General features: G+C 35.9%; 1 protein-coding gene across 1 annotated transcript in view; it reads left to right on the top strand.

The window, feature by feature from the left end:
- Positions 1 to 25,952, top strand: part of HMCN1 (hemicentin 1) — a 522,545-nt gene that overhangs the window by 344,056 nt on the left and 152,537 nt on the right. Inside the window, exons 49-57 of the mRNA XM_033853373.2 lie at positions 3,572 to 3,763; positions 7,287 to 7,460; positions 8,742 to 8,855; positions 9,708 to 9,853; positions 14,455 to 14,605; positions 15,939 to 16,133; positions 17,622 to 17,735; positions 22,027 to 22,214; positions 23,779 to 23,875. Of these exons, the coding sequence (XP_033709264.1) occupies positions 3,572 to 3,763; positions 7,287 to 7,460; positions 8,742 to 8,855; positions 9,708 to 9,853; positions 14,455 to 14,605; positions 15,939 to 16,133; positions 17,622 to 17,735; positions 22,027 to 22,214; positions 23,779 to 23,875 (1,371 nt within the window). The remainder of the gene's footprint in view (positions 1 to 3,571; positions 3,764 to 7,286; positions 7,461 to 8,741; positions 8,856 to 9,707; positions 9,854 to 14,454; positions 14,606 to 15,938; positions 16,134 to 17,621; positions 17,736 to 22,026; positions 22,215 to 23,778; positions 23,876 to 25,952) is intronic.

The raw sequence follows: 25,952 nt of genomic DNA, 5'->3' as shown, positions 1-25,952 counted from the left end.
ATCTTATTTCTTCTGTGATGTATGCATTTATCAGTATAAATGTTCCTCTTAAAACTGCCTATGCTCTATCCCTTAAGTTTTGGTGTGTTGTGTTTCCATTTTCATTTGTCTCAAGAAATTTTTTTTTCCCTTTTGATATCTTCTTTGATACATTGGTTGTTCAACAGTATGTTGTTTAATTTCCATTCATTTGTGTATTTTCCAGCTTTCTTCCTGTTATTGATTTCTCATTTCATATCATTGTGGTCATAAAAGACATTTGGTATGATTTCAATCACTTTAGATTTACTGAGATTTGTTTTGTGGTCTAACATGTGAGCTATGCTAGAAAATGTTCTATGTGTGCTTGAAAAGAATGTGTATTCTACTTTTGTTGTACAGAATGCTCTGTATGTGTCTGTTAGGTATATTGGGTCTATGGTAATTTTCAAATCTCTGATTTGTTATTGATTCTCTGACTGGATGATCTATCCATTGTTGAGAGTGGGGTATTAAAGTCCCCAACTATTTTTTTTTTTTTTTTTTTTTTTTTTTGGTACGCGGGCCTCTCACTGTTGTGGCCTCTCCCGTTGCGGAGCACAGGCTCCGGACACGCAGGCTTAGCGGCCATGGCTCATGGGCCCAGCCGCTCCATGGCATGTGGGATCTTCCTGGACCAGGGCACGAACCCGTGTTCCCTGCATCGGCAGGTGGACTCTCAACCACTGCGCCATTAGGGAAGCCCCCCCCCCGCAACTATTATTTTATTGCTGCTTATTTCTCCTTTTATCTCTGTTAGTATTTGCTTTATATATTTAGGTGCTCCAATATTGGGTGCATAAATATTTCCAGTTATTATGTCTTTCTGATGGATTGACCCCTTTTTCATTGTCTCTTGCCTCTTTTGACCAATTTTAGCTTAAAGTCTAGGCTGATATAAGTATAGCTGCCCCAGCTTTCTTTTGGTTACCATGTTCTTGACATATCTTTTTATATCCTTCTACTCTCAGTTCACATGTACCTCTAAAGCTAAAGTGAGTCTCTTGTAGGCAACATACTGTTGGATCTTGATTTTTTTTTCTTCATTTAGCTATTCTATGTCTTTTGATTGGAGAATTTAATCCATTACATCTACAGTAATTATTGATAGGTAAGGACTTACTATCTCCATTTTATTGGGGTTTTTTAATTGTTTTGTAGATCCTTGCTTCTTATCCTTCTCTTTTGTCATTTGATGACTTTCTTAGCAATATGCTTTGAGTGCTTTATCATAACTTTTTGTGTAGCTATTAAAGATTCTTTTCCTTTGTGGTTAACAGAGGCTTACATAAGATATATGTAGAACATCCTATTTTAAACTAATAATAACTTAACTTTGATAGCATACATAAATTTTACTTTTCCTTCTCTTCCTCTCACATCTTAGGTTATTAATGTTACAATTTACATGTTTTTTATTTTGTGTATCTCATAACAAATTATAGATACAGCTATTTTTTAAATGTTTGATTTTTAAATTTTAAAAGTGAGTTACGTATCACCATTACAGTATTAGAGAATATGACTTTGACTACATATTTACCATTACCAGTGAGTTTTGCACATACGTTTATGTGGTTTTACGATGATAATTAGCATCCTTTTATTTCTACTTGAGAATGCCATTTTGAATTTCTTGTAAGACAGGTCTGGTGTGTTTTTTCGATTTTGTTTGTTTCCCTCAGCTATTACTTGTCTGGGAAAATCTTTATCTGTCATTTCATATTTTGGCAGCTATAGTATTCTTGGTGGACAGGCTTTTTTTCAATATTTAGAACGTTTTATGCCATTCTCTCCTAGCCTTCTAAGTTTCTTATGAGAAATCTGCCTATACTTTTATGGGGGGTTCCCTTGTATGTGATGTGTTGCTTTCTTCTTACTACATTCAAAATTTAGTTATAATGTGTTTCAGTGTAGCCCTTTTTTAGTTCAATCTATTTGGGATCTTTTGTGCCTCATGAGTCTGGATGTCCGTTTGGGGAGTTTTCAGACATTATCACTTTAAATATGCTTTCTGTTCTTTTCTCATTCTCCTCTCCTGGGATTTCCATAATGTGTATATTGTTTTTGTAATGGTATCTCATAACTGCTGTAGGCTTTCTTCACTTTTCATTCTTTTTTCATTTTGATCCTCTGACTGGATAATTTCAAATGAACTATATTCTAGTTTACTGATTCTTTCTTTTGCTCTGAAGTTGAAGCTCTCTTTTGAATTCTTTAGTTCAGTCATTCTATTCTTTAGCTCTAGCATTCATTTGTTTGATTGTGGTTTTTTTATGATTTCTATTTCTTTGTTGAACTTCTCATTTTGTTCATGCATTGTTTTCTTCATTTTGTTTACTAAACTTGATTAAGAGTATTATTCTGATTTCACAGTTCATAGATCTCCATTTTTTAGGGTCAGTTATTGAGTTACTGGAGCTTTATTAGTTTCCTGTGAGGTGTCATGTTTACCTGATTCCTTGTATTGGTATCTGCACACTTGAGTAAAGGGTCTCTGATTCCAGACTTTACAGGTTTGCTTCAGCAGAGATTGTCCTTCACTGTTCAACTCAACTTGGGATTCTGGATGGGTCAGCTGGTAGCATCCTTGGGCAGGTGGGGTTTTCTCTCAGGGTCTCTATTTGGGTGAGGCCACTGCCTCTGCCTTAGATGTGAGGTCGGGACGGGGGGTGCCATTGGCTGGGAACAGTTGGTTAGGACTAATGATTTGGTTTCCTGCCCAAGTGCAACTGTAGAATAGGCCTGAGTTACCTGGATTCTCTGGTCATACTTCCTAGTTGGATAGGACTGTGTGCTATACTCAGCAGTTGGGTAGGCCTGTGAATTTGCTTTCCTGCCCAGGCAGGGCCATAGAACAAGCTCCATGGCCAATACAGTTGTGCCTTAATATGATATCATCCTAATCTTCTTTCCTAACAGAACGTGTTTTTATAGTTTTAAATTTTCAAAAACAAAATGTTTGAGCAATTTAAAACTTAATATTTAACAAAAGTCCCATGAAAAATATGAAAGATCTTTTTTCTCTAGGCTATAAATATTAAAGGAATAATTAATAGATATTTCTATCTTTCTACCTATCTATATATCTATGCTAGAATCCTGGCATACATATCTGCTTGTTGAATTGTTTAATTAAAGTTTTTTTTTCCTTTTTATACAGCTTTCCCTCAAAAATAAAAATCTTCTTTAAAAATTTAATATGAATGCAAAGGTATTCATGAGTAATAATTTTAGTAAACATGTATACTCCGTTATTTTTTAAGTGTATTTTACTATGAAAATATTTAATTGTAATAGCCTAAGGTATGCTATAAATTTAGTTAAACACAGAGACTAACATAACTCTTTCACTTATAGATTTTTAAAATCATAGCATGATTATTATTATAAATTCAGTTATGTTTGCAAATTTATTTTAAAATGCATGGCTACTGCATTGTTTCAGAAGTGGAATATTTTAAAAGGGAAATGAATAAAAATGCATCCTTTTAGTTACCAACTGTAGACATGTGATTATTAGCCAACTCTCAGAAATGACTTTTTGTTATAGGGAATCCAGTGCCAGAAATTACATGGCAGAAAGATGGGCAGTTCCTGAAAGAAGATGACACCCATCATCTTATGTCTGGTGGCCGTTTTCTTCAGATTACCAATGCCCAAGTGTCACACACTGGAAGATATACATGTTTGGCTTCTAATACAGCTGGTGACAAGAGCAGAAGTTTTAGTCTTAATGTGTTGGGTAGGTATAAGCATTGCTGCAAATCTTGAAGAATCAGCCATGGCAATAGGCCAAATTCTCTTCTTTTTCTGTTTACTTAATATTTCTACCATAGAATTTCATTATTTCAGAAGGACCAGTGCTTGTGTACATTTGCTGGTTTTCTTTTATTAATTCGTACATTCATTCGTTGCATTTGGCATACCTACTATATTCCAGGTACCGTGTTTTGTGTGAAGTACAACTATGAACAAGATAGATATTAAATAAGCAGTAGTAAAGGAAAAATACATACTGGTCAAAAAGAAGCAGGTCAACAGTGAAAGAGGATCACCGTGAGATGTTTTATCATTTCTTTGTGGGACTCTGCCATTATTGGTAATTGCCCATACTGATATCTCTGTTGGTAACTATGATGAAGGAGAGGAGATGCAGACAAGCACACCAAAACTGTATGCTTGCTCATGAGCGATAGTGAATTAACACAGTCCCTTGGGAGGTTGAAGGGTTCAAACAAAACAAAACATCATTAAAATGATTTTATTTTAGAAGTGTGCTTTCCTCTGTCTTAAAACACATTTCCCCTCCTTCCCGTTGCCAACTTATGTAGCAGTATTGTGAGCAGAACATCTGCTCCTGCTGGGGTGAGCAACTACCGTAGATTTTCTTTTTCTTAACATAATATGCTGCTCATCTGTCTTTATGTGTGTTTATCTGTGTCATTTGCTAACTCACTGATCCCTAAAAAATCTTAAAGGAAGAAAGTTGACAGGTATTGCTGTGCAGTAAATTACCTGGACGTTGCAAATTTAGGTATTTTGCCATTTAATTAATAGTTATTTTTCCCAGATAAATCCCCTCCCCTTGAAATTAATATATAATGTGTAAATTCTATATTGTCAGTGATAAGCTGTGAAGATTCCTAGATTAAAATGTAGACTGCAACTACAAGTGTAGGTTTTAAATCTCACGTGGTTTCCTTCTGATTTAATACAGATTAGCTTGTACATTTGAATATCAAGCCCTTTGAGAGCAATAAAAACTACACCATGAAAAAATATGGAGTAGGAATGATGAAATAACTACACATTCAGTTTCTGCAGCATTAAAGTTATACTTATGTCTTGGAAATGATATTAAAATAGATTCCTAATTTCTGCTCACGTTAGAAATTTAAAATGCACCACCTAAATGTATTGTATTTGATTACTAATATCAAAACACATTTCATTCTACTTAAATAAACTGACCTATAATGCGATGCAAATTTTTGCAATTTTTTATTTGTTTGTATGTTTTGATAGTTATTGGCTAGACTGGGGGAATATGTAGTCCCATACGTAGAAACTCCCATAGAGGACACAGTCCTCAGGCAGCTTACAGTCTAATTGAGTAGAAGAGATATATAGGCCAGAAATGTTAAGTCAGAATACTGGATAATGTATTAGTAAGTGTCAAATAAATCGTATATATAAGTAATAATTACATAAAACTATAAACTCCCTAGGACAGAACCCTTTTTATCTTGAAAAGGATATAGCCCCAGCACCTAACATAGCAGTGAATAACAGATGCGTGGATAAGTAAGAATGAGAGTTCATGAGCCAGTTGTCTCCTAACACACCCGTCTTCCCTGCATGCCCATCAGCGAATGAAAGGCAAATGCCCTGCCCTGGATTTCTTCTCCTCTCCTGTAGCCCATTGCTTCTCTTAGAGCTCTATGTTCCTCATGCCTCCTTCCTCCTACCACTGACTCACCTCCCAGTACTGGCTCATGTCCACATCCTATCCCTGTCCTCTGGAAACCTGATTTAAAACTCTTTCTGGCTCCTTTCAGTAACTGAAATCTGACTTCCCAAGAGACATTAGCTCCCTGGGGACTCTCTCCAGTGGAGATCACTTATTCTTTACCCCAGGCATCTCAAGTCATGCTTTCTGACTATATTCCTTCCTCTGCCTCCTACCCGCTTCCTAGTTACTTATTTCTTATCATTTTCCCTCATTCATTGAAGATGAGGGATCTGAATTCAAGTCTTCTTTTCACCAACTTCATATAAAGTTGAGGCTGTTCAGGTGTGTGCACTGGCAATTTCCAGTCTACCAGCCATAATTCAGTGTCTTTACCCTTTCTTTTCCCAGAGGGTGTTATCCTTTTTGTTCACAGTTACTGCTTCTGCTTATGCCCTTGATCCTATATCTTCCCCCCTTCTTTGGTCTGCCAGTCATGCCCACCATCTGCCTTACCTTCAGCTTTACCTTCTGCTGTCTCCATCACTTCATATAGTCACTACTCCCTGTCTATACTTCTTGTCCCACTACATATGGGCTTCTGCCCACACCATTCTTGACACTGCTGTGGTGAAGACTACCCTGTTGTTAGATGCAATGAACATTGTTCAGTCCTTATCTTAACGTTTGGATATTATGTATCACTTTCTCCTGGACACTGCTCTTCCCCAGTTATCCTTGCACCCCTTTGGTTGCTCCCTTTCTCCCTCCTTTATGGACTCATACTTAATCTGTCTCTTAAACATTAGGTCCCCTCATGTTTTGTCCTTACTTCAGTGTTCATTTTACTCTAGATATTCTCATCAAGTAACAAAAACTTAATTCCCAGAGGTTTAATGATCATCTCTTAGCAACTGGAGACTTTTTAAAATCCATACCTGCAACCCTGATCCTTCTCCCAAGGTTCAGATTTCTATATACAGTTGCTTGTTGGACATTTCTACCTGGAATTCTCACAGGCACTTAAAATTCAAGATATTCAGACTGAACAAATCATCTTCCCCTCCTAAGTGAGCAAATCTTTCCATATTTTCTATTTATTTTGCTTCGTTGAAGTTTACCTAGGTTCGTTCCCAAGCAATAAAATTGGAAGTTATATTTGACGTTGGTTTCTTTACCCCTTAAATTCTATCATCAAATCCTGCCAGTTGATGTCCTGAATTTTTCTTTAGTTGCTCCCCCCTCTTTATGCCTTTCTTCACTGCTCTAGTTCAGGCCCTCACTATCTTTTATGGAACAGATGTACTTGTCTGTCTTTCCTCTGCTTCCAGCATTGACCCCCTTGAATCCATCCTCTATATATTTCCTGCTTGCCCCTCATTGTTTACGCTACTCTGCTCCCAATATGCTCCCTCCTCCTAGTAGTCTCCCTTCTTTCACCTTCTGACCACCACCAGTCCTTTGAGGCTCAGTTTGAAATCTGCTCCATTAGGAGATCTTCCCTGATGAGAGTCCACACACCACCCCACACCTCAGATTGGATTGGATGCCATGCCCCCATATATCCTGCACCAAAATTCCCAGTATTGCCCATACTACATTGTGTTATGATTCCTTTTTATGTGTCATCTCCTCCATTACTCTGTGAGCTTTTTGAGGTTCTCACTGCTTTTGTGTAGAATGAGGACACTAATCAATTGTTTCTGTAATTGTTAGGGAATGGAATTACACAAATAAGTACTATGGAAACTTAGAAATGTACAAATAAAGAAATTTCTGAATATATTTCTTTGATCAAGTTTTAAATCTTTTTCAGTATCTCCTACAATTGCTGGTGTTGATAGCGATGGCATCCCTGAAGATGTCACTGTTATCCTTAACAGCCCCACATCTTTGGTCTGTGAAGCTTATTCATATCCCCCAGCCACCATCACCTGGTTTAAGAATGGAACTCCTTTAGAATCCAACCGAAATATCCGTATTCTTCCAGGTAATTAGCTCACTTCAGATGCCCAAGTTGCATTTGTGCCATTTCCTTTTACAGAAGAACAGAATCATTGACTATTTTTATAAAAATACTTAATGTTGTTGCTGGTATTGTACTATTGCTATCTTATTTTTTAGTATTTTGTATGTATGTTGTAATCTAAGTTATCTAAAATTACTTTTTGAAAGACCAGTAAATAAAAGGCAAGTAAATAAATACTACAGTGTAATTAATTGCTCAAATATAATGTAGAATGCCAAAAAGAGTAGAAATTCACTTTTTGTTGAATTGACCCTTGAAGGTTAGTATTTAGATTGACAGAGTTTATTTATTCCTCTTTAATACCTGACAATATGTATGAAAACAGAAAGAATTTAAAAGTATGATCACTGGCTGTAAGAAATGTATAGAGATAATACATGTGAAAGTTAGTTAACAACAGGAATCCATGAATAATCATGGGTTCTGAATAGTCATAGGTTATGATAAATGGGATAGTGACAAGTTTTATAAGAATTCAAAAGAATGAATGGCCACCGTGGGCTGAAGCAGTCAGGAAATGCTTTGTCATAGACAGAACTTGAACCAAACCTTAAAGAAAGTTATAGAATTTTGTTAGTTGGAAATAAGTTAGGAGAGATCTCAGATCCTTCAGGATGCCTAGTGTGGGAAAGTACGAAGGAGAATGGCATATCTATGTGCAAGTAATAATAAACAGACTCCTCACCTCCTTCTTGAGTGGAGACATTGTGTATACATGTGGGTATGGCAGGAAAGGGGGCAGGTAGGAGATAAGATCAGGAAGGAATATTGGAGTCATGTTTTAAATACCTGGATTTGAGAGTTTTGACTTTATACTTTAGTCAGTTGAGAACCACTGAAGATTTTTAGGAAGAAAGATACCATAATAAAAATGGCGTTTTAGCAAGATCAATCTCTACTGATACGCCAGGTAGATGAGAGGAAGAAGATGACAAAGGCAGAAGACCTATTTGTGAAGAGAGTAAAATAAGAACCTTAATTACAGTATGTGCAGAGAGGTAGGGGAGGGTCAGAGTGAGCACGAGAGTCATTACCACGGAGGACCATCGTGGACTTAGTGAATGTCTCCATCCAGCAAGTAGTGCCCATCTGTATTGTAGTTTGCCTGTGTCAAATGTCTCTTACAGAATTGTCATAGAGAAGAAGAAATGTGTTAATAGTAAGAACTAAAACCTGGTGGTTTGTGCAAACCCTGCTGCCACTGTGACTTCAGAGATTCTTTGGTGTTCCACTGCTTTTCAGGAGGTAGGACTCTGCAGATCCTAAATGCACAGGAGGACAGTGCTGGGAGATACTCTTGTGTAGCCACTAATGAGGCCGGAGAGATGATAAAGTACTATGAAGTGAAGGTCTACAGTAAGTCCCAAAAGAACACTATGTTCCTAGTTTTCTCCAGGTTTTCTAACTTTTTTAATTCTATTTTTCATTATGGGTTCATAATTATTTATATTCATCATTAAAGTTTATCGTTTATCGTTTATCCGTTTATCGTTGCTTCATTAAGATGGAAATTGAATTAAGCAATGTGCCCATGACTTCAGTTGCTTACAGATGTGAAAGCCCACTGAAACTGCTCTCTTCAGCTTTTTGGAGAACTTGTCAGTGGCATTTCCTTAAGTTTCTCTATTTTCTTCTCATGAATTACCCTCTTCTGAATTCTGCTGCATATAAGTACCTGCATGCACAAAACTCTTCCTTAAATATATATGCTGTATTCAACAGCCTACGATGAGTTTGTCATTGACTTTGGGCTAATCCACTGTACATTGACCTATTAAAAAAAAATATGCTACCACTGATAGGCAATAAATTTTCAGAATTTTATTTTTAAAAAGGAAGAGCATCTTTTTTATTATCTTTTGTTCTTTGAATCATTCGCCTTAGTGACTAATAAAATGCATTCTATGGGTCATACTCAGACTGTGTCTGGGGACCCGGAACAACCTAAACTAACTGTTCTGTGAAGGACATTGGCAGTATTACAAATGGCAGTATTACAATGATGAGGAGAGAAAGGTAGTTTTCTTCACATTCTGTATATGAACACTGCCATTTCATAAGATGCTAACTTGGGTCCTTGATGAAAGGAGAGCATAGAAGATGCCTAAGTTATTTCCTTGTTTTCTTATTAAGTGATCCTCACTGTGTTCCATGTCATTCCATTTAAAAGAACTAATGTTTAATACTTTAATATTCGTGTTTATGCAGTTCCACCCATAATCAGTAAAAGAGACCTCCTGGGGCCAGGTGTTTCCCCCAAAGAAGTGAAGATCAAAGTAAACAACACCCTGACCTTGGAATGTGAAGCCTATGCAATTCCTTCTGCCTCTCTCAGCTGGTACAAGGATGGACAGGCCAGTCAAGTTTTTTCATTTGCTGATGTTTTTTTATAGACTAAAATGGCCAGTTAAATTAAAAAACAAAACACCCAGACACAGATAACTCAGAGAATCAATGTGACCTTAAAATTAGCACAATCCCATGCTCCTAGAGTATAAAACTGCAAAAAAATTGAACCGTGTTCAACAATTTTAGTATTATTTCATCACTCTAAAGTTTGAAGGACTGTTTTAATACACGTTAGCAATTGTCTTGGAAAATCCAGCCACCTTCCCACTGGGGAATGGTTTTTGTGCTCTGTGGTTTTTCAGAGTAAGTAAACTTTGTGGAGAAGAAACACAAAGACAGTAGCCAGATTAGAATGATAGGTATAACACAGGTGCTCAGTTTATTCAGAACTTTCTCTAAACACCTTTAACTCTTTTACAAAGGGTAACATTTTTAATGTTCCAAGATGGAAAAAATAAGCTCAATGTGATGATTAAGTGCTCAATACAATTAATTGGGGGCAATGAAGAACTTTCAATAAAAGACACATCCTTCAGTTACATAATCTGGCTTTCAGACCACACGCCCTTATTTCTCATTCAACTTATTTTCTAACATGCATGTTTTAAAAACATATGTGCTGGTGTTTTAAGACCAAAATAGATTTTTTTTAGCTGCTGTTAACACTCTGCTTAATACAGATGTCACATAGCTAAGCTGATGTTTATCCTGTTTTACACATAATCAACCAAATGGTCAGTCAAATTCCAGTTGTAGACGTTCAGGTCAGAGTCATGATTTAAGATGCAGAAAGATATAACTTTATTATTTCAGATCACAGATGGATTTTGCAATCCTGGCAGCCAGGAAAAAAAATATCTCATAAAATAAGCAAATTTCATCTGGAAGCCATTGCAAAAGGAAAAATATGGAACTCCCACCATGTTCTGTTTACAGTTTCTTTTCTGACTACAAGCATACTTCATGGTACAATAGCAACTCTATATGAGTTTGCATGGAAACAATTCCTTTCACCTTTCAAATTTTAATATTTTTTTAATTTTACCTAAAACCTTTTCATTCCTTGCATTTTGTACCCATGCACACATATACACAAGCACATACACACATAAAAGTTGGGTAAAGTCTAGATTTGTACTAAGAATTAGGGCTGTTTTTTTTTAAATTTCATAATGAGTAGTTAAATTAGTTTCACATCCAGACTGAAATTGATCCAATTATGATGCTTTAGTTAAATTGCTGAATTTTTCAAGATTTGGGATTGGTCCCCTAAAATGTGTACAAAAGATACTGGGTTTTGTTTATTTCCCATATCCTTTCTTCTGCTAGCTCATTTCTCAGATAAGCAACACTACTTGAGTGAAACAGTGTTTTTGAGAAAAGCCACCAAAAATATTGGCAGCATTAACCACAATAAGTTTTGATAGAATCTATGTGTTTTGCTTATTCATGCTCTGAAGTTTTTCTTTGACATGGAAAGTTTAAATTATACTATCTTTATATGTGATATAACGTTAATAATGATACATTGCGTCCCAAATTATTTATTGAGCACATAGTATTTGCTCATTATTTATTGAGCACATAGTATTTTAGGTGCAGGTGATACAGCTATGAAGGAAACAGACAAAAATCTCTGCTCATATGGAGTTTTGGGGGGAGGGGAAAACTAAACAAACAAGTAAAGCATACAGTATGCCAGATAAGGTAAATGTTATGAAGAAAATTCAGTCAGGAAGAATAGAGAGTGTGAAGGGTGTGATCTCTTACAATAGGGAATGCCTCACTGATAAGGTGATAGTTGAGCAGAAACTCACAGAAACTGAAGGAAGCAGACATAAGATATCTGAGAGGAAAATATTCTAGAGAGACTAGCAAGGGGCAAAGGCCCTGAGGCATTTGGCTGGAGTGCAGTGATCAGTGGGAACACAGAGAAAGGTGAGAGCTAGGGTTAATTCATACTGCTTGTAGATCAGTTGGCCTTATTCTGATGGAAAGCTTCTGGAAAATTTTGAACACAGGAGTGATGTGATCTGACTTAAGGCTTTAAAAAGATTATATTGGCTTCTTTACTAGTTGCAGAAGAAATGAATTTATTGCCATGGTCCAGGAGATAGATGGTGATTGCTTGGATGAAGGTGGTAGCAGGATGTGAGGGAAAGAGATGAGTCAAAGATGAGTCCAAGGTTTTGCATGAGATCACTAGAAGAGTGAGTTTAGGTAGAAAGAGAAGAGGTCCAAGGATCAAGGCCTGGGGTACTCCTACATTTAGAGGTTGTGGGGCAGAGAGTGATGTGTCCTAAAAGAAGGAAAGATAAGTTTTCAAAATAAAGACCAGTTAAACCGTGTTAAATCCCACTGATCAGGTAAAATAAAGACTGAGAATTGATCAGTAAATTTAGCAACATGGATGTCACTTGTCATGTGACCTTGACAACATCATTTTGGTCAAGTAGAGATGGTGAAGGCCTTATTGGAGGATTCAAGAAAAGATGGAAGGAAATGGAGACAGCAAAGGTAGAAAACTTTTTAAAGTCACTGCCTATAAAGCAGAATAGAAGAATGTGGAGTTAGGCTGCAGTGTAATGAGATTTTTTTTTTAATGCGGAAATTATACTGTTGTATACACATTGAAATCATCCAGTGGAAACAAAGCGATTGGTGATGACTCACATGAGAGAGGACACAGTTGCTGGAGGAATGTTCTTGAGTAGATCAGGGGATGTTCAGAATGGACAGAAACTGGTATTAACCAGTTTTTCCAGGGGAATAAAATAAAGGGAGAGGGGGCAAAAGAGTTGATTTTTTTTAATAGAAGTTTGTACAAGGAGTGATTGCCATAATAGACCTTCTCTGGGTCAGGAGGAGAGTGAGTGATAGGGAAAAGATTGCAAGTTCAGTGAATTTTGGGTCCTCCCATGGGATCAAAAAATAATGGGAGTTGGGATTCTAGAGGAAAAGAGTTAGTAAGTTAAGAGGTGATGGTCAGAAGGTGAGAACTTGAAACTGAGATTCTGAAGAGATGTGATTATTGGTAATTATAAGTTCTAGGTATGACTCTCCTATTGAGTGGCTGAGAGAGTGTTGGGGCAAAAAAAAATAGAAAGGAGGTCAAGGAGCTGAGAGCACAAAGCATTGGTGACTGTCTATGTGGGTATTGAAATCACCAAGAATTATGAGAAGAGTGTCATTGGAAGGAGTAACAGTGAGCCAGGAACTAAAATTTTCAAGGAATAAGAGGGAATTTAGTATATTCGGAAATGTTTAGAAGATGAGAAATGTCCCATTAAATGTCGGTAATGTTTTCAATAAAACATCGTAATATAAATATATCTAGGTTAAATTTTCTCATTTATGAAGTAATGATGTTTCTGAATGAGCAGTAGTGATTTTTAAATCAGACTATGCTAATGCCTTCAATCTTTCATTATAAAACTCTAGCATTTGCTACAAAATAGTAAGAAAAGATACACTTTTTTACTACAATGTGGGATCAGCCGAAGTTATTTTTCTCCAACGTGGATAAATGGATATGGCACCTAAGAACATTTTTCATCATAAATAATTTATAAATGCACCACTCAGAAGCACCGGGCATAGATGTAAACTATAGGAATTACAATTGTCAGTAAATAAAGACATGATTACTCACAAACAGCTTATTCAAAGTAAATTGTTATTGTCTTGAGTATTTCACTTAAATTTTTATTTTTACTTATTAAAGAATCATAAAAACTCTCAACTGCATGGTGCCCTAGAGGATTTACTGGAGTACTTTTTTTTTTTTTTTTTTTTGCACATTATTATTTATTTCCTTACATAAAACTGTTCTCTGGCTCAATTTCACTTTATCACAAACTACAGAAATAGGGTAAGTTTATAGGACTCAGTTATACATTTAACTCCTAGAGGATTATACTTTTTTTTTTAAAGCTGGTTTAATCTCAGGAGATCAAGTATAAATAATATAGAGGACCCCCAACCTGCTTATTCTTCCTAATATTGGGGTCCTATTTGGTATTATACTCCACATGATATATGTGGCAAATATCTGTTACCATTGAAAGCAAAGATAGCAGCTAATTGATTTAGATACTTCATTCTGCTGCAAAATGAGCTTTGAATCCAGATTTTTTTTTAAATTGAAGTATAGTTGATTTACAATATCATGTTAATTTCAGGTGTACAGCACAGTGATTCAGTTTATCTATCATCTATCTATCTATCATCTATCTATCTATCTATATCTAATTTTTTCAGATTCTTTTCCCTTATAGGTTGTTACAAAATATTGAGTATAGGTCCCTGTGCTATATAGTAGGTCCTTGTTGGTTATCTGTTTTATATAGTAGTGTGTATATGTTAATCCCAACCTTCTAATTTATCCTTCCCTCCTCTTTCCCTTTTGGTTCCAGTTTTTAAAATAATGAGTATTCCAGAATGAACATTGTATCTCCTATCAGACTGAAAATTTTAAAATTTAAAAATCCACACCATAAGCTGTTGGTTTTTTTTTTCTTATATACATATGTAGTTCTTTTCTCACTCTCTTTAGAGGCTTATTACTGGAGTACTTAATGATAACATTATTATAATTGAATCACAGCCCCTTAAAGCAGATGATCATGTTACTATTGCTGCCAGTGGACACACACTTCAAATCAGGGAGGCTCAAATATCAGACACTGGACGATACACGTGTATAGCGTCTAATATCGCAGGTGAAGATGAGCTGGATTTTGATGTGAATATACAAGGTAATACTAATATGTTTATTGTATGTAATTTAATTTATATGATCCGGCAAAGCAATGAAAAAGAGATTTGACTTGGTTTATTTTAATGTTTTTTTTCTGTTGACAATAATATAAATTCATTATTGAAAACTTGGTCTCAAGAAATTAACAAAGAAGAAAATAATCCCATCATTCAGGATTACCTCAGTTATTTTTATGTGTTTCCTTCTGATATTTTTTTGTAAATGTATACTTCATTTATAAATTGGGACCACACAATACGTACTTCTCTGTTACGTTAGCTTTCCCCTAACATTATACCATGAAGTTTATCAGAAAGCTAATGTAACATTATATCAGAATTTAAAGTAGTCACACTTGGAACTGAATGATGATTTAGGCTCCTTCAAGCTTTCTGACTTGGGCAAGTTACCTAAATATTTTAAAACCCATTTTCTCACTTTTAGAATTAATGCCTTGTAGAATTGTGGTGAGTACTAAATTAGATAAAGTATATAAAACTCTTAGCAAAATGCTTAAGAAATGATATTTGCTATTATTGTTGATATTACTACTGTCAACATGATTTTTAATAACGATACCTGTTTTATCAGTTGAGTATCCAAATCTTTATTTAACCAGACTCCTATTGTTGAATGTGTGGGTGTGTCCAAGCTTTTACTACTCATATATAATGCTTCATTGAACATCTTTATACCTAAAACTCTTACACAGTTTTTATTTTTCATAAGTTGTTAATGATGGAAATTTTAGGTCAAATGTTATACACTTTTGCAGTGCTTTTGATGTACAGGCAAATTGCCTTCTAGAAAGTTCATACTTGTCACCCAGAAAACTTTGAGTATGTCCCATTATATTTTTTAATAGACTTATTAATCTTGGCTGCATAACTTCTTTAGTTTTCTGAATAAGACAAATCATTGAGAAATGCTCTATTGAGCCAGTATTTTTTAATGATTTCTCAAAATTAGTTTTCCCTGCTATGATCATATTCTTTAGCCATGTTTATCATAGTAGGTCCTTCCTGAGAGCAGGACATTTTATCTTCTAAATGCTAGAGCCTTTGAACAGAAATGGAGAGCAAAGCATGAGCACAACATTCTGAGCTCCATACTTCTTGCTTTTCCACTGGAGAACCAACTCTGACTTCTGTCTGTTACTTTTTTTAGCTAAGGGCTAAGTTGGTAGGTGTGTAAGTACTTGACAATATTTTCACATTGTCTAATTTATTACATGTACAAATCACTCTTGTGAAAATACAGCCAAGATCTTTCTTTAACGGATTGACACTGTCATTTACATGAGTCCAAAATTTCATGTCTTTTCTCCATAGTTCCTCCAAGTTTTCACAAGCTCTGGGAAATAGGAAACATGCTGGATACTGGCAGGAGTGGTGAAGCCAAGGATGTGATCATCAACAATCCCATCTCTCTTTACTGTGAGACAAACGCTGCTCCTCCTCCTACACTGACATGGTATAAAGATGGTCACCCTCTGACCTCAAGTGATAGAGTATTGATTTTACCAGGTAAAGATTGCTAGGAACAGGGTGAAAATCTGAATCTCTGTCAAATGTGTTTCTTCTCATTTATTAGACCAGTCAAATTGATTGACTTTTTGGCCTTGTGATTTAACTCACACAGGATACTGAATGCCACTGGTATCTATGTAGCTTCAAGCTAGGAGAGTCTAGGCTGAGAATTTGACATAGGCTAGAATACCTAGTTAATTTTCATATCTACTATGGGATCATTCTATCAACTTAAGAAAGTCCTTTGGCTCCCTTGTGCCTCCATTTTTCTAAATAGTGTGAGGAAATAATCAGTTTTGTTTCTGTACATTATTAATGATAAATTCTAGAATATATTTGCAAATAGTTATTACTCAGTTTATTAAATGCATTTCTCATAAATCAATAGTAAAGATTTTAGTTTCAAATATTTTAGTTATTACATGTTTATCGATGGAAAAGGAGATCTTTAAATTGTGGAAAAATAATATTTTCAAGGCTTCTATTTACTTTTAGCAAACATTCAAATAGGCTTGTCAGAATTTATCAGACTGTACACTTAAAGCCCAGTGCCTTCCAATGTATGTAAATTTCATCTCAATTAAATAAAAAAATATCTTGGCAAAAAAAGAAAAGAGACTAGATAGAAATGACAACTACATGTGATCCTAAATTGGATCTGGGCTTAAGGAGAAATAGCTATTAAAGACAATATTGTAATAATAGTGAAATTTGAATATGGACTATGGTTCCATAGTACTTTTTTCACGGATTTTACATTTTCTGATTTTGATCATTATACCTTCTTTTAATGAAATACATATTTATGAATATTTAGGGGTGAAGGGACATCATGTCTCCAATATGCTCTCAATCTTTTTCTGAATCATTTGAGAGTATTACTCATTTATATATATAAATAAAGTTAATATGTACATTTTTATGACAGAGATCAAACAATTGGATTGAAATACAAATCATTGATAAACACAGGTAAAATTTTTAATATAATTATTGCGACTTTTCTCTAAGTTTGATATTACATCAACATGAAAAGTTTAAAAATACAGTTATTCTTTCAAGATCATATGTATAAAGGTATACTTTATACCTTTTATATCCTTGGCTATTATTTTCTCAGATCAGTACTTGCCTCCAACAGTGTAAACTTCTTTTACATGTGTTCAAAACTGTAAAAGCAAGAAGTCACCACATAGCAACATTCCACATGGAATGTGAGAGGGACATGGAGCAACATTCCTCCCTTGCTCTATACAAGCTATTTAGTTCTCAGGAGGTCTCATTCATATGCTGGGTCACTTTTCAATAATGCAGTGTTTGTCCTAAATGTGGTATGTGGCATTAACACTGAAACACTGGATGAAGTAAGAGCCTTAAAAGGAAATGTAAAGAAGTCATTAGACCTGAAAAATTATATCTCTGTTTATGATCACTTTCACTCTAAGATTTAGAGAAGTAAAAATATGTATTGGGATATATTTTCAGGAGGGCGAGTGTTACAGATTCCCCGGGCTAAAGTGGAAGATGCTGGGAGATATATGTGTGTGGCTGTGAATGAGGCTGGAGAAGATTCCCTTCAGTATGATGTCCGTGTACTCTGTGAGTTTTTCATTCTTTTTTTTTGTTTTTTATGCATTCTTTCACGCAAAAGTTTTTTGAGGAACTAATGTTTGCATGATGTTGCACTAGCATTTTAGAGACATAAAGATAATCAGAAACTGATAGCTTTCCCAGGGAGCTGTCTTATACAAATTGAAAACACATTAGTTAGGACTCCTGAAGTATCAAATAACAAACTAGCTTAAAAAAAAAAAGAGAGAGAATCACTGATTCATGAACCTGAAAAGTCCCAGAGTACAGCTGGCTATAGTCATATCTGACTTCTATGGCTCAAAAGAGGTCCACCAAACTTCACCTTTCTCTTTCTCTTGGCTTTGTTTTTCTCTGTTAGCATCACTCTCAGGTGGGGAATCCCTTTGATTAGCAAGTGGGCCCCCGGAAACTCTATAATCTTACATCTTCTTAGTTTCACATCCAAAGTGAAAGCTCTTCTTATCCAGTATTTACAACTGAAGTCCCAGAATTGGATTTCCATGGCTTTAACTGGCCAAGCATGACTCACATATCCATTTCTGAACCAATTACAGAGGCCAAGAGGCCTAATTGATAAGGCGTAATAAATATTTCCACCCTTGGATCACAGTCATATTATGAATGCAGGGACTGAGAGTAGAAGAAGTATTGCACCTTTAAGGGCAAAGAAAGGTGATGCTACTAGAAGCAGGAACAAATAGATGCTTCCATGAGAAGGAGTTGAGCTAGAGAAGTAGCAGTAGGAATGTATAGGAAGCAGTTGGTATGAAAGGTTTTACAGAGGAAGTGATTAAGTGATATGAAGCATTAGGCACTTATCTGAGAGTATCAGATGACACTGAGATTTTTATCCTGGGTGATTAAGAAAATTATAGCAAGGGCAATAAAAATAGAAGATTTGGGAAAACAACATAACTTGGGAAGAAGGAAGTCAATTTTGTTTTGGACGTATTGAATTTGGCATGATACCAAGATACTTAGGAAGATGTTGAATGAGACATTGAAAATAAGGAACTACAACACAGGAGAGAGAATCGAACTAAGAATAAAGAGTTGAGAGTTATCCACAAACAGGTGATATTCAAAGGCATGAGATTTCCAACAGAAAGGGTTATAGATAGCTTAGGAGAAGATAAAAAAAATAAAAGATCATTGTGGGATCATTTACAAGTAGGAGACAGGAAAAAGAAAATAGAGGAGAAACAATCTGGGGAGTTAATGAAAAGTAGTAAACTACCATATCACCTATTCAAGGCATAGAAAAGGTTATCAAGAAGTGGGTTTAGTATGGAATGCTAAAGTAAGTTTAAGAGAATAAAAACTGGGGGGAAAGGCCATTTTAAACTAAGAAATCATTAGTGAAATTCCGAAGATCAACTTATGTATAGTATGGTGCGATACAAAGCCACAGAACAAAAGGATAAATATCGAGCAAATAATCAGAAAGAAAAGGAAACAAATATAGAGTACTCTTAAGACGTTTTGAAGAGGCAGGAAGAGATGAAATAGAGTTTTAGGAAGAGAGCTTCTTTGAAAAAACATATTTAAGAGAGATTTGAACTTGCTTATAGACCAAGGAAAATGATCCAACAGAAAGAGACGAGTTAAAGTTTCAAGTATGTGTGTTGATGGGAGGAGGGGGCAAGGATTGATGGAGCAAGTTCTAGAACAGGGGAAAAATGCAATCAAGAAACCGAGAGGGGTCAACTAGCCTTTCACGGTAGTGAATTGCCATACCTTGGAATGGTAAGAAGGGATATGTGGGAATGTATATCAAATGTATTTAGTCCTTTCCTTAAGTATGAGAACAAGAAAGACAGTGGCAGGGCTGGTATTTGGGCCTGTGGAAAACAGAGAACCTTAGAGATTGCCACTATGGGGGGTGTGATAGTCAAACACTGAAGTTGGAGCTATTTGGCTTAGTCATGGCTTTCTGCACCCACCCTCATTAACCCGGGATCAGAGGTAGAAAAAACAGATGATGTGACGTAAGGGTGGGGAGAGGGGAGCCATGGAGGCAGTGCCACAAGGTAACAAAGGTACACTTTGTGGAAGCACTGGAGGGTAAGGGACATAGCATGTGCAGTGAGACAGAGCATCGCTGAAATGACCCACTCTGAGACCTAGGCAGCAGAAGAGGAAAAATGAGCTTGCAGGAAGGCTGATAGATTGATTGTAAGGGGGAGGAGTGGAAGGGCTAGAGTTTTCAGCGCAAACAAAAAGCCAGCTTATGAAGGAAGCCTGAAAAGACGTGAAATAGAGAAAACCCACGAACTCAAAATTCATTTATTTGACAAATATCTATTGATCGCTAACTGTGTGCCAGGTACTATGCTAGGCACTGAGGATACAGCAGTGAATACCGTAGACATCAGACCTTCTTCAAGGAGCTTATGAACTTGCAAAGGGCAGAAGTGTTTATGTTGAATGGTCCAAGGTATGACAGTCTGTGGCTGGCTGAAGTGGGGTAGAGGTGAAACTAGGGTGGGATGGGTCATCAACATAGATTTTAAAGTCTACAAGGTAGTGATACGAAGACAATTAAAATCAGTGCTAACATCATCAAGAGCAGTGAAGGAATATCTTAGACCACCTGGCTTAATTTGACCTAAGTTTGGAAGGAATTTAGTTTAGGACTGAGTGGAAGGATCTGATAAAGTCGCAAGATATTATAGGTTGGGAAGAACTGGAATTTGGTTAAATTGAAATGGAATTTAGGGATTGATTGTCAAAGGGAGATGTTCATGTCTTCAGTCTGTTATTTTTAATTAGGAGGAAGTTGGAAAGCATGTTGGAGATGAGTTTAGAGAAGTACGAACAAAGCAAAAAAAAAGAGCCCACAAAGTCTGTCTAAATTAGGAATACTTCACAGTGTTTGATGCTTACCTCCTAAGTGCCACTAAGAACAATTCTGAGAGGTGTAATCCAGCTGGAGGGCAGGTCAGAGCAAAGAGCTTCGGTGGAGGCCTCTACAGGTCAGACCTTGGGCCTGTAGTGTGTCTCCTGGTAGCTCCTAATGATTCAGCTCCAGAAACATTGAAATCTTTCAAGAAAACATTGAATCTTTATGTACCAACATTTCATTTGATCAGTTTTCATGGTGTGGAGGTACTGATAGCCTCATTTAATCTGAAATTCAAGTTTATTATTTACTAATCTGCAGTTCAACCTATATATTCTGTGTTATCTAAAGTACAGCAAAAAATCATATAATTTTGACTGTGAAAGTTTGCATTCAAAATAACACTGAAATTTTATTATGGGGCCTTGTAACCTTGATTATTTGCCTTATAGACTTTCAATTTAGTTTTGAAGAGACCCAAATACTACAAGAAGGCATCTGCATTAAACATATATTCTTTACTGATTGATAAAGATATGGCACATTTTAAGAGAGTAAAACAAAATACCTAAGCTTTCAAAACAAAACAAAGTGATTATTCGTTTTGAAAATGAATGTCTACATTTACAAAAGCAGCCAACACATGCATTCCTGGTTTAACATTTCCATTTTTTAAAAAATTCTACAGATAGTATGTGTTTTTTCATAACTGACTAGTCTAACATCAGGTGGGCATGAACCTGGATTGATTCTATATTATTGTTTTAAATGAGAATGAATATATGTAGAAAGATCTAGAGCATGGCTTCCCAAACTCTAGCATGCATAAGGATCACGTGGAGACCTTGTTAAAACACAAACTTCTTTGGCTCTCCTAGGGATGCCAACTAAAGAAGGCTCAGTCAGACCCCCAAATCCGCATTTCTAGCCAAGCTCCCAGGTGATGCTTATCGTGATACCACTGATGCCGAGGCTGGGGAAACACAGTTTGAGTAGCCCAGACAATTCCCTTGCAAATGAGACCAAACCTGTACATTTCAAATACACTTTAAAGATTTACCTGGCTTGTCTAGATGACCAAGTAGACTTAACTGTTAATTTGTGCAGATGCCACTTGCATGTGTGCTTGCAAACCCAGAGGGCCCGTGGAAGGGGCTGAGAGAGAAACTAGACAAGATGTATTGGGGAAGAATTGGGATTAACCTAAATGCAAAGGAAACTATGGGAGGGGTTAGCCCAGGATAGGTAAAGAAAGGGAAGAGAATAAACCCAAATTCACACAGATTTATCACCCCGCCGAATTTATTAGTGTAAAGTGTTACTTCAGAATCATGGATTCCTCTTCAACTTTTGTCCCTCTATTATCCCAAACTTTTTAAAATTGTCAGAAAACTAGAATAATTTAGAAAAGACCTTGTTTCCTGTCATTATCTCTCTGTTGCAATCACTTATTAGTGCCGCCAGTTATCCAGGGAGCAGACAGTGATCTGCCTGAAGAAGTCACCGTGCTGGTGAACAAGAGCATGCTGGTGGAGTGTTTATCCAGTGGCAGCCCCACCCCAAGAAATTCCTGGCAAAAAGATGGGCAGTTCTTGCTAGAAGATGAGCATCATAAATTTCTATCTAATGGAAGAATTCTGCAGGTAAAAGTAAAAAATCTAATTAAAAATAGCTATTTGACTTTGTATTTTATAATAATTGTCTTTTTGCTTTTAAAAATAATTTGTCTTGGTTTATAAATATTGGCAAAAATAACTAATCATAAAAAGGATATATAAAATAAAATTCTTCTTACTCATTCTTTTCTCACTATCAGAGGTAACCACCATTAACGGTTTTGTGTGAATTCTTCCAGAGGTTATCTGTACATTCAGCACACCACACACACACACACACACACACACACACACACACACACACACACACACACCCCTAAATTTACTACAATATGGCCTCTGTGATAAAAACCAAATTATTATAATTCTTTCCATTGCAGATTTCTGATGATTAAATTCTAGGTGGTTTAAGATTCCCTATAGATTAAAATTTGTCCTCTATTGGCAAAGAATTGATGATAAAGAATAATGGAAACCACATAAATATCCTGAGTTGTTGTTCACTAATGGGCATGTCTATATTTTTCTTTTCAAGGGTCTTAAAAGGAAGATAGGCACTTGTAAAAATAACACCAACTCTTTTGTTAGGATGCAACTTAAGAAATTATTTCCCAAACATATTAATTATGTTGTATAGGCCCAAGAATCTAAGCATCAGTGTATCCAACACAGGACCTATCCCATGGAGTTCTTTATTAAAAAAAAAAAAAGTATGAGTTTCACTGCTTGTAAATAACCTTTAATTCTCAAAGTATCTTCTGAACACCATGACTATTTCTTTTTGATGCTCATACAACCTCTAGCTAAATACTTAAATATTTCTGTTGGCTAGAGCCAAAAGATATATAGATGGACAGAAATTTCTGTATAATAAAAAAAAGAAAATATAACTGCTATATTAACTAACTCTTGCTACATAAAACAAACCACTCCAAACAACTTAAAACAATAAGCATTTATTTAGCTCACAAGCTTTCTGGTTGGCTGGGTGATTCTTCTGGTCTTGGCAAGGCTAACTCGAGTGTCTGCATGCTGTGGATTGAATCCGTGGCTCTGCTGATCTTGGCTGGGCTCTTGTACATATCTGGGACCTCAGCTGCAATAACGAGGCTGACTCTTCCCACATGATCTCTCGCCCTCCAGCAGGTTAGTCCTGGTTTCCTCACATAGTGGTGGCAGGGTGCACATGGTCTAGGTTTGAAATGGAAGACTGTCACATCCATCACGCTCTATTGATCAAAGCCGGTCACAAGGCCAACACAAATTCTCCATCTTTACTCCACTCCCTGATGGGAGAAGCTTCACAGTCACACCACCAGGGATGTAGATAGGAAAGTGGGAGAATGATTTGGGACTTTTCATAGCCAATATACAAGTATGTATAAATTTGCCTTTTCTGATTAGGAATCTTTATAAATATTTATTTGATAGACCTGACTAATAAAAACCAGTGTCAGCACTATTATGTACAAAATTTTTTTCCTATGCTTATCTGGTATTAGCTAGAAAGAGTATGTATTGTTTATTCTCAAAAATTGACAAGTTGCTTTATAAAAAAGTTTCAGTTGGAATTTCTTCATTTTTTCCTTAGATTCTAAACACTCAAATAACAGATATCGGCAGGTATGTGTGTATTGCTGAGAACACAGCTGGAAGTGCCAAAAAATATTTTAACCTCAATGTTCATGGTAAGAGCTCAGTTCCAAAAACATCTGTTAGAGTACGCTTGAAAAAGCAGGAAAACTGTACTTTAGATCATGTACGCTTATTTTGCATTTTTTAACTTGAACAGTGTGTGGAGCCTGCATTCATTCAACCTTTCCCCTTCTTTCTTTCTACCACAGCTTGTGCGATTTATAAAGTACAAATCTTTTAGGGAGTCTGTTTTTATATTATTTTTCAGTCCCTTAAGAAAAAATAGTTACTCCTACATATTTGAAAGTAAAAAAAGAAAAAAAATCACAATTTGAAATCCCAAAGATTACAAGTTTATATGAAGTTAGAACCAAATATAGCTCTTCTACCCATAAAAATGTACCCACTGGGCCTTGTTGGAACCAGTTTCTGTCCTCAATTGTAGAATTCATGTTGAGTTACACCCTCCAGTATGTAATATACTTCCTGAAGAAGAAAAAGTAACTTTATAAAGTTAAATAATTCCTGAAAACCATCAGTACACCTAATTTATTTATTAGATTCTAAGTTCTCAATAAATGCTAGACACTCCATAAATACTAACTTTTTGCTAAAAAAGCAGTTAGGTGTCAGCCATAAATAATTAGTTTTATTTTCATCATGCACAGCTGCTTCCAGAATATTAAATTGGAAATGCTGAACAATTATTATAAAAGATTTTCTTTAAACATGTGATTCATATGCAAAATTCTAGCTCATTTTGGAAATAGCTGAAATTTGACATTACTGAAAAATTTCTTCCTTCAAACGACTTTTATTTAGCATAATGGATATTCTTTTTTTGGTGCGATATATAGGGAGTATTGATGTCTAGCAATGTTTGGTGTTTCTGTAACAGATATTTGAAGCACTCTTACCTTTTTTTATTCCCAGTGCTTAGCAAGTTTTTTTTGAGTAAATCTGACCAAAATAGAAGAAATGTGTTATAAATTCCCCAGAAGAATAAATTAAGCAAATATAATCATTGTGAAAGTATACTGTACTAATCTAAGTAATCTAAAGTAATCTGTAATCTAATTTGTATTCTAATCTGTAAAGTACAGTAGGATAAATGTTGAAAAATAAAAATGTTGATCATTTTTCCTGATTCCCCAAGGCAGAATTAATTTTTCCTCCTTTATGTGGTCAAAAGCGTCTTGTAAATACCCCAGTTTTAGCAGTTACATATTCTACCTTTTTATCTTTATACATCTGTATCTTCACGTCTATCCCATAACTTTATTATAAATGCTGTAGGCAAATGGTCATCTCTTACGGACCGTGGTCTTCCTAAACCTTGTCTAAAGTCATGGTAGTTGCTAAATAAATATTTGTTGTTCCTTTATTATATTTCCTTCATATCCATTTCCTCTTTGTAATGCATAGGAAAAACACCTGAAGTAGGAGACTTGCCTGACTTGAGAGGCAGAAGCCACTTGTGTTTACTATTGAGAATTGGAGTTCAGGAGGGGGGGTTTCCTCTTTTACTGGTTAACAGTGTCTTGAGCTCCTGCCTGCAGTCAGGAACCCATACTTAAATATTGGAAAATTCATGTAGGAGAGAAACAGTTTAAATTGTTTTCACTTAAAACCATACCATTTGTTATCTCCCTGTACAATATCGCTTGCTTCTTTTGGACTCTAACCTTCAGTCTGTTGACCTCTCAGTTATTTTTCAACCCTCTGTGTCTTTACCTTCTTCACATCCAGTCTAACTTTCATGGACCAGCATATCAATCACTTCTCTTAGCCCACGCCTTCTCAGCACTCCTGCTCAATAAAGGCTCAACTCTGCATGTAACAACACAACACACTGACTGCTTGATACCTACCAGGTGCTGTGCCAGGTGTTTTGTATATGTTATTTTACTTAATTATCTCAATAACCCCAGGTGGTTGGTACTATTTTATACCTCTTTTACAGATTAAAAAGCTGAGGCTCAGTGAGACTAAGTAACACGCCCAAAGTTACACACCTGGCAAATAGGATTTTAGCTTAGGTAGTCTGATTCCAGAGGCTTTAAACTCACCTGCTTTTCTGTATTACCTCTCACTGAATTCCATACCTGCACCTAGGTAGCTAACTATGGC

Source organism: Tursiops truncatus, chromosome 1 (genome assembly GCF_011762595.2).
Source record: "Tursiops truncatus isolate mTurTru1 chromosome 1, mTurTru1.mat.Y, whole genome shotgun sequence".
NCBI lineage: Eukaryota > Metazoa > Chordata > Mammalia > Artiodactyla > Delphinidae > Tursiops > Tursiops truncatus.
This window is presented reverse-complemented; position numbering and strand designations above follow the sequence as displayed.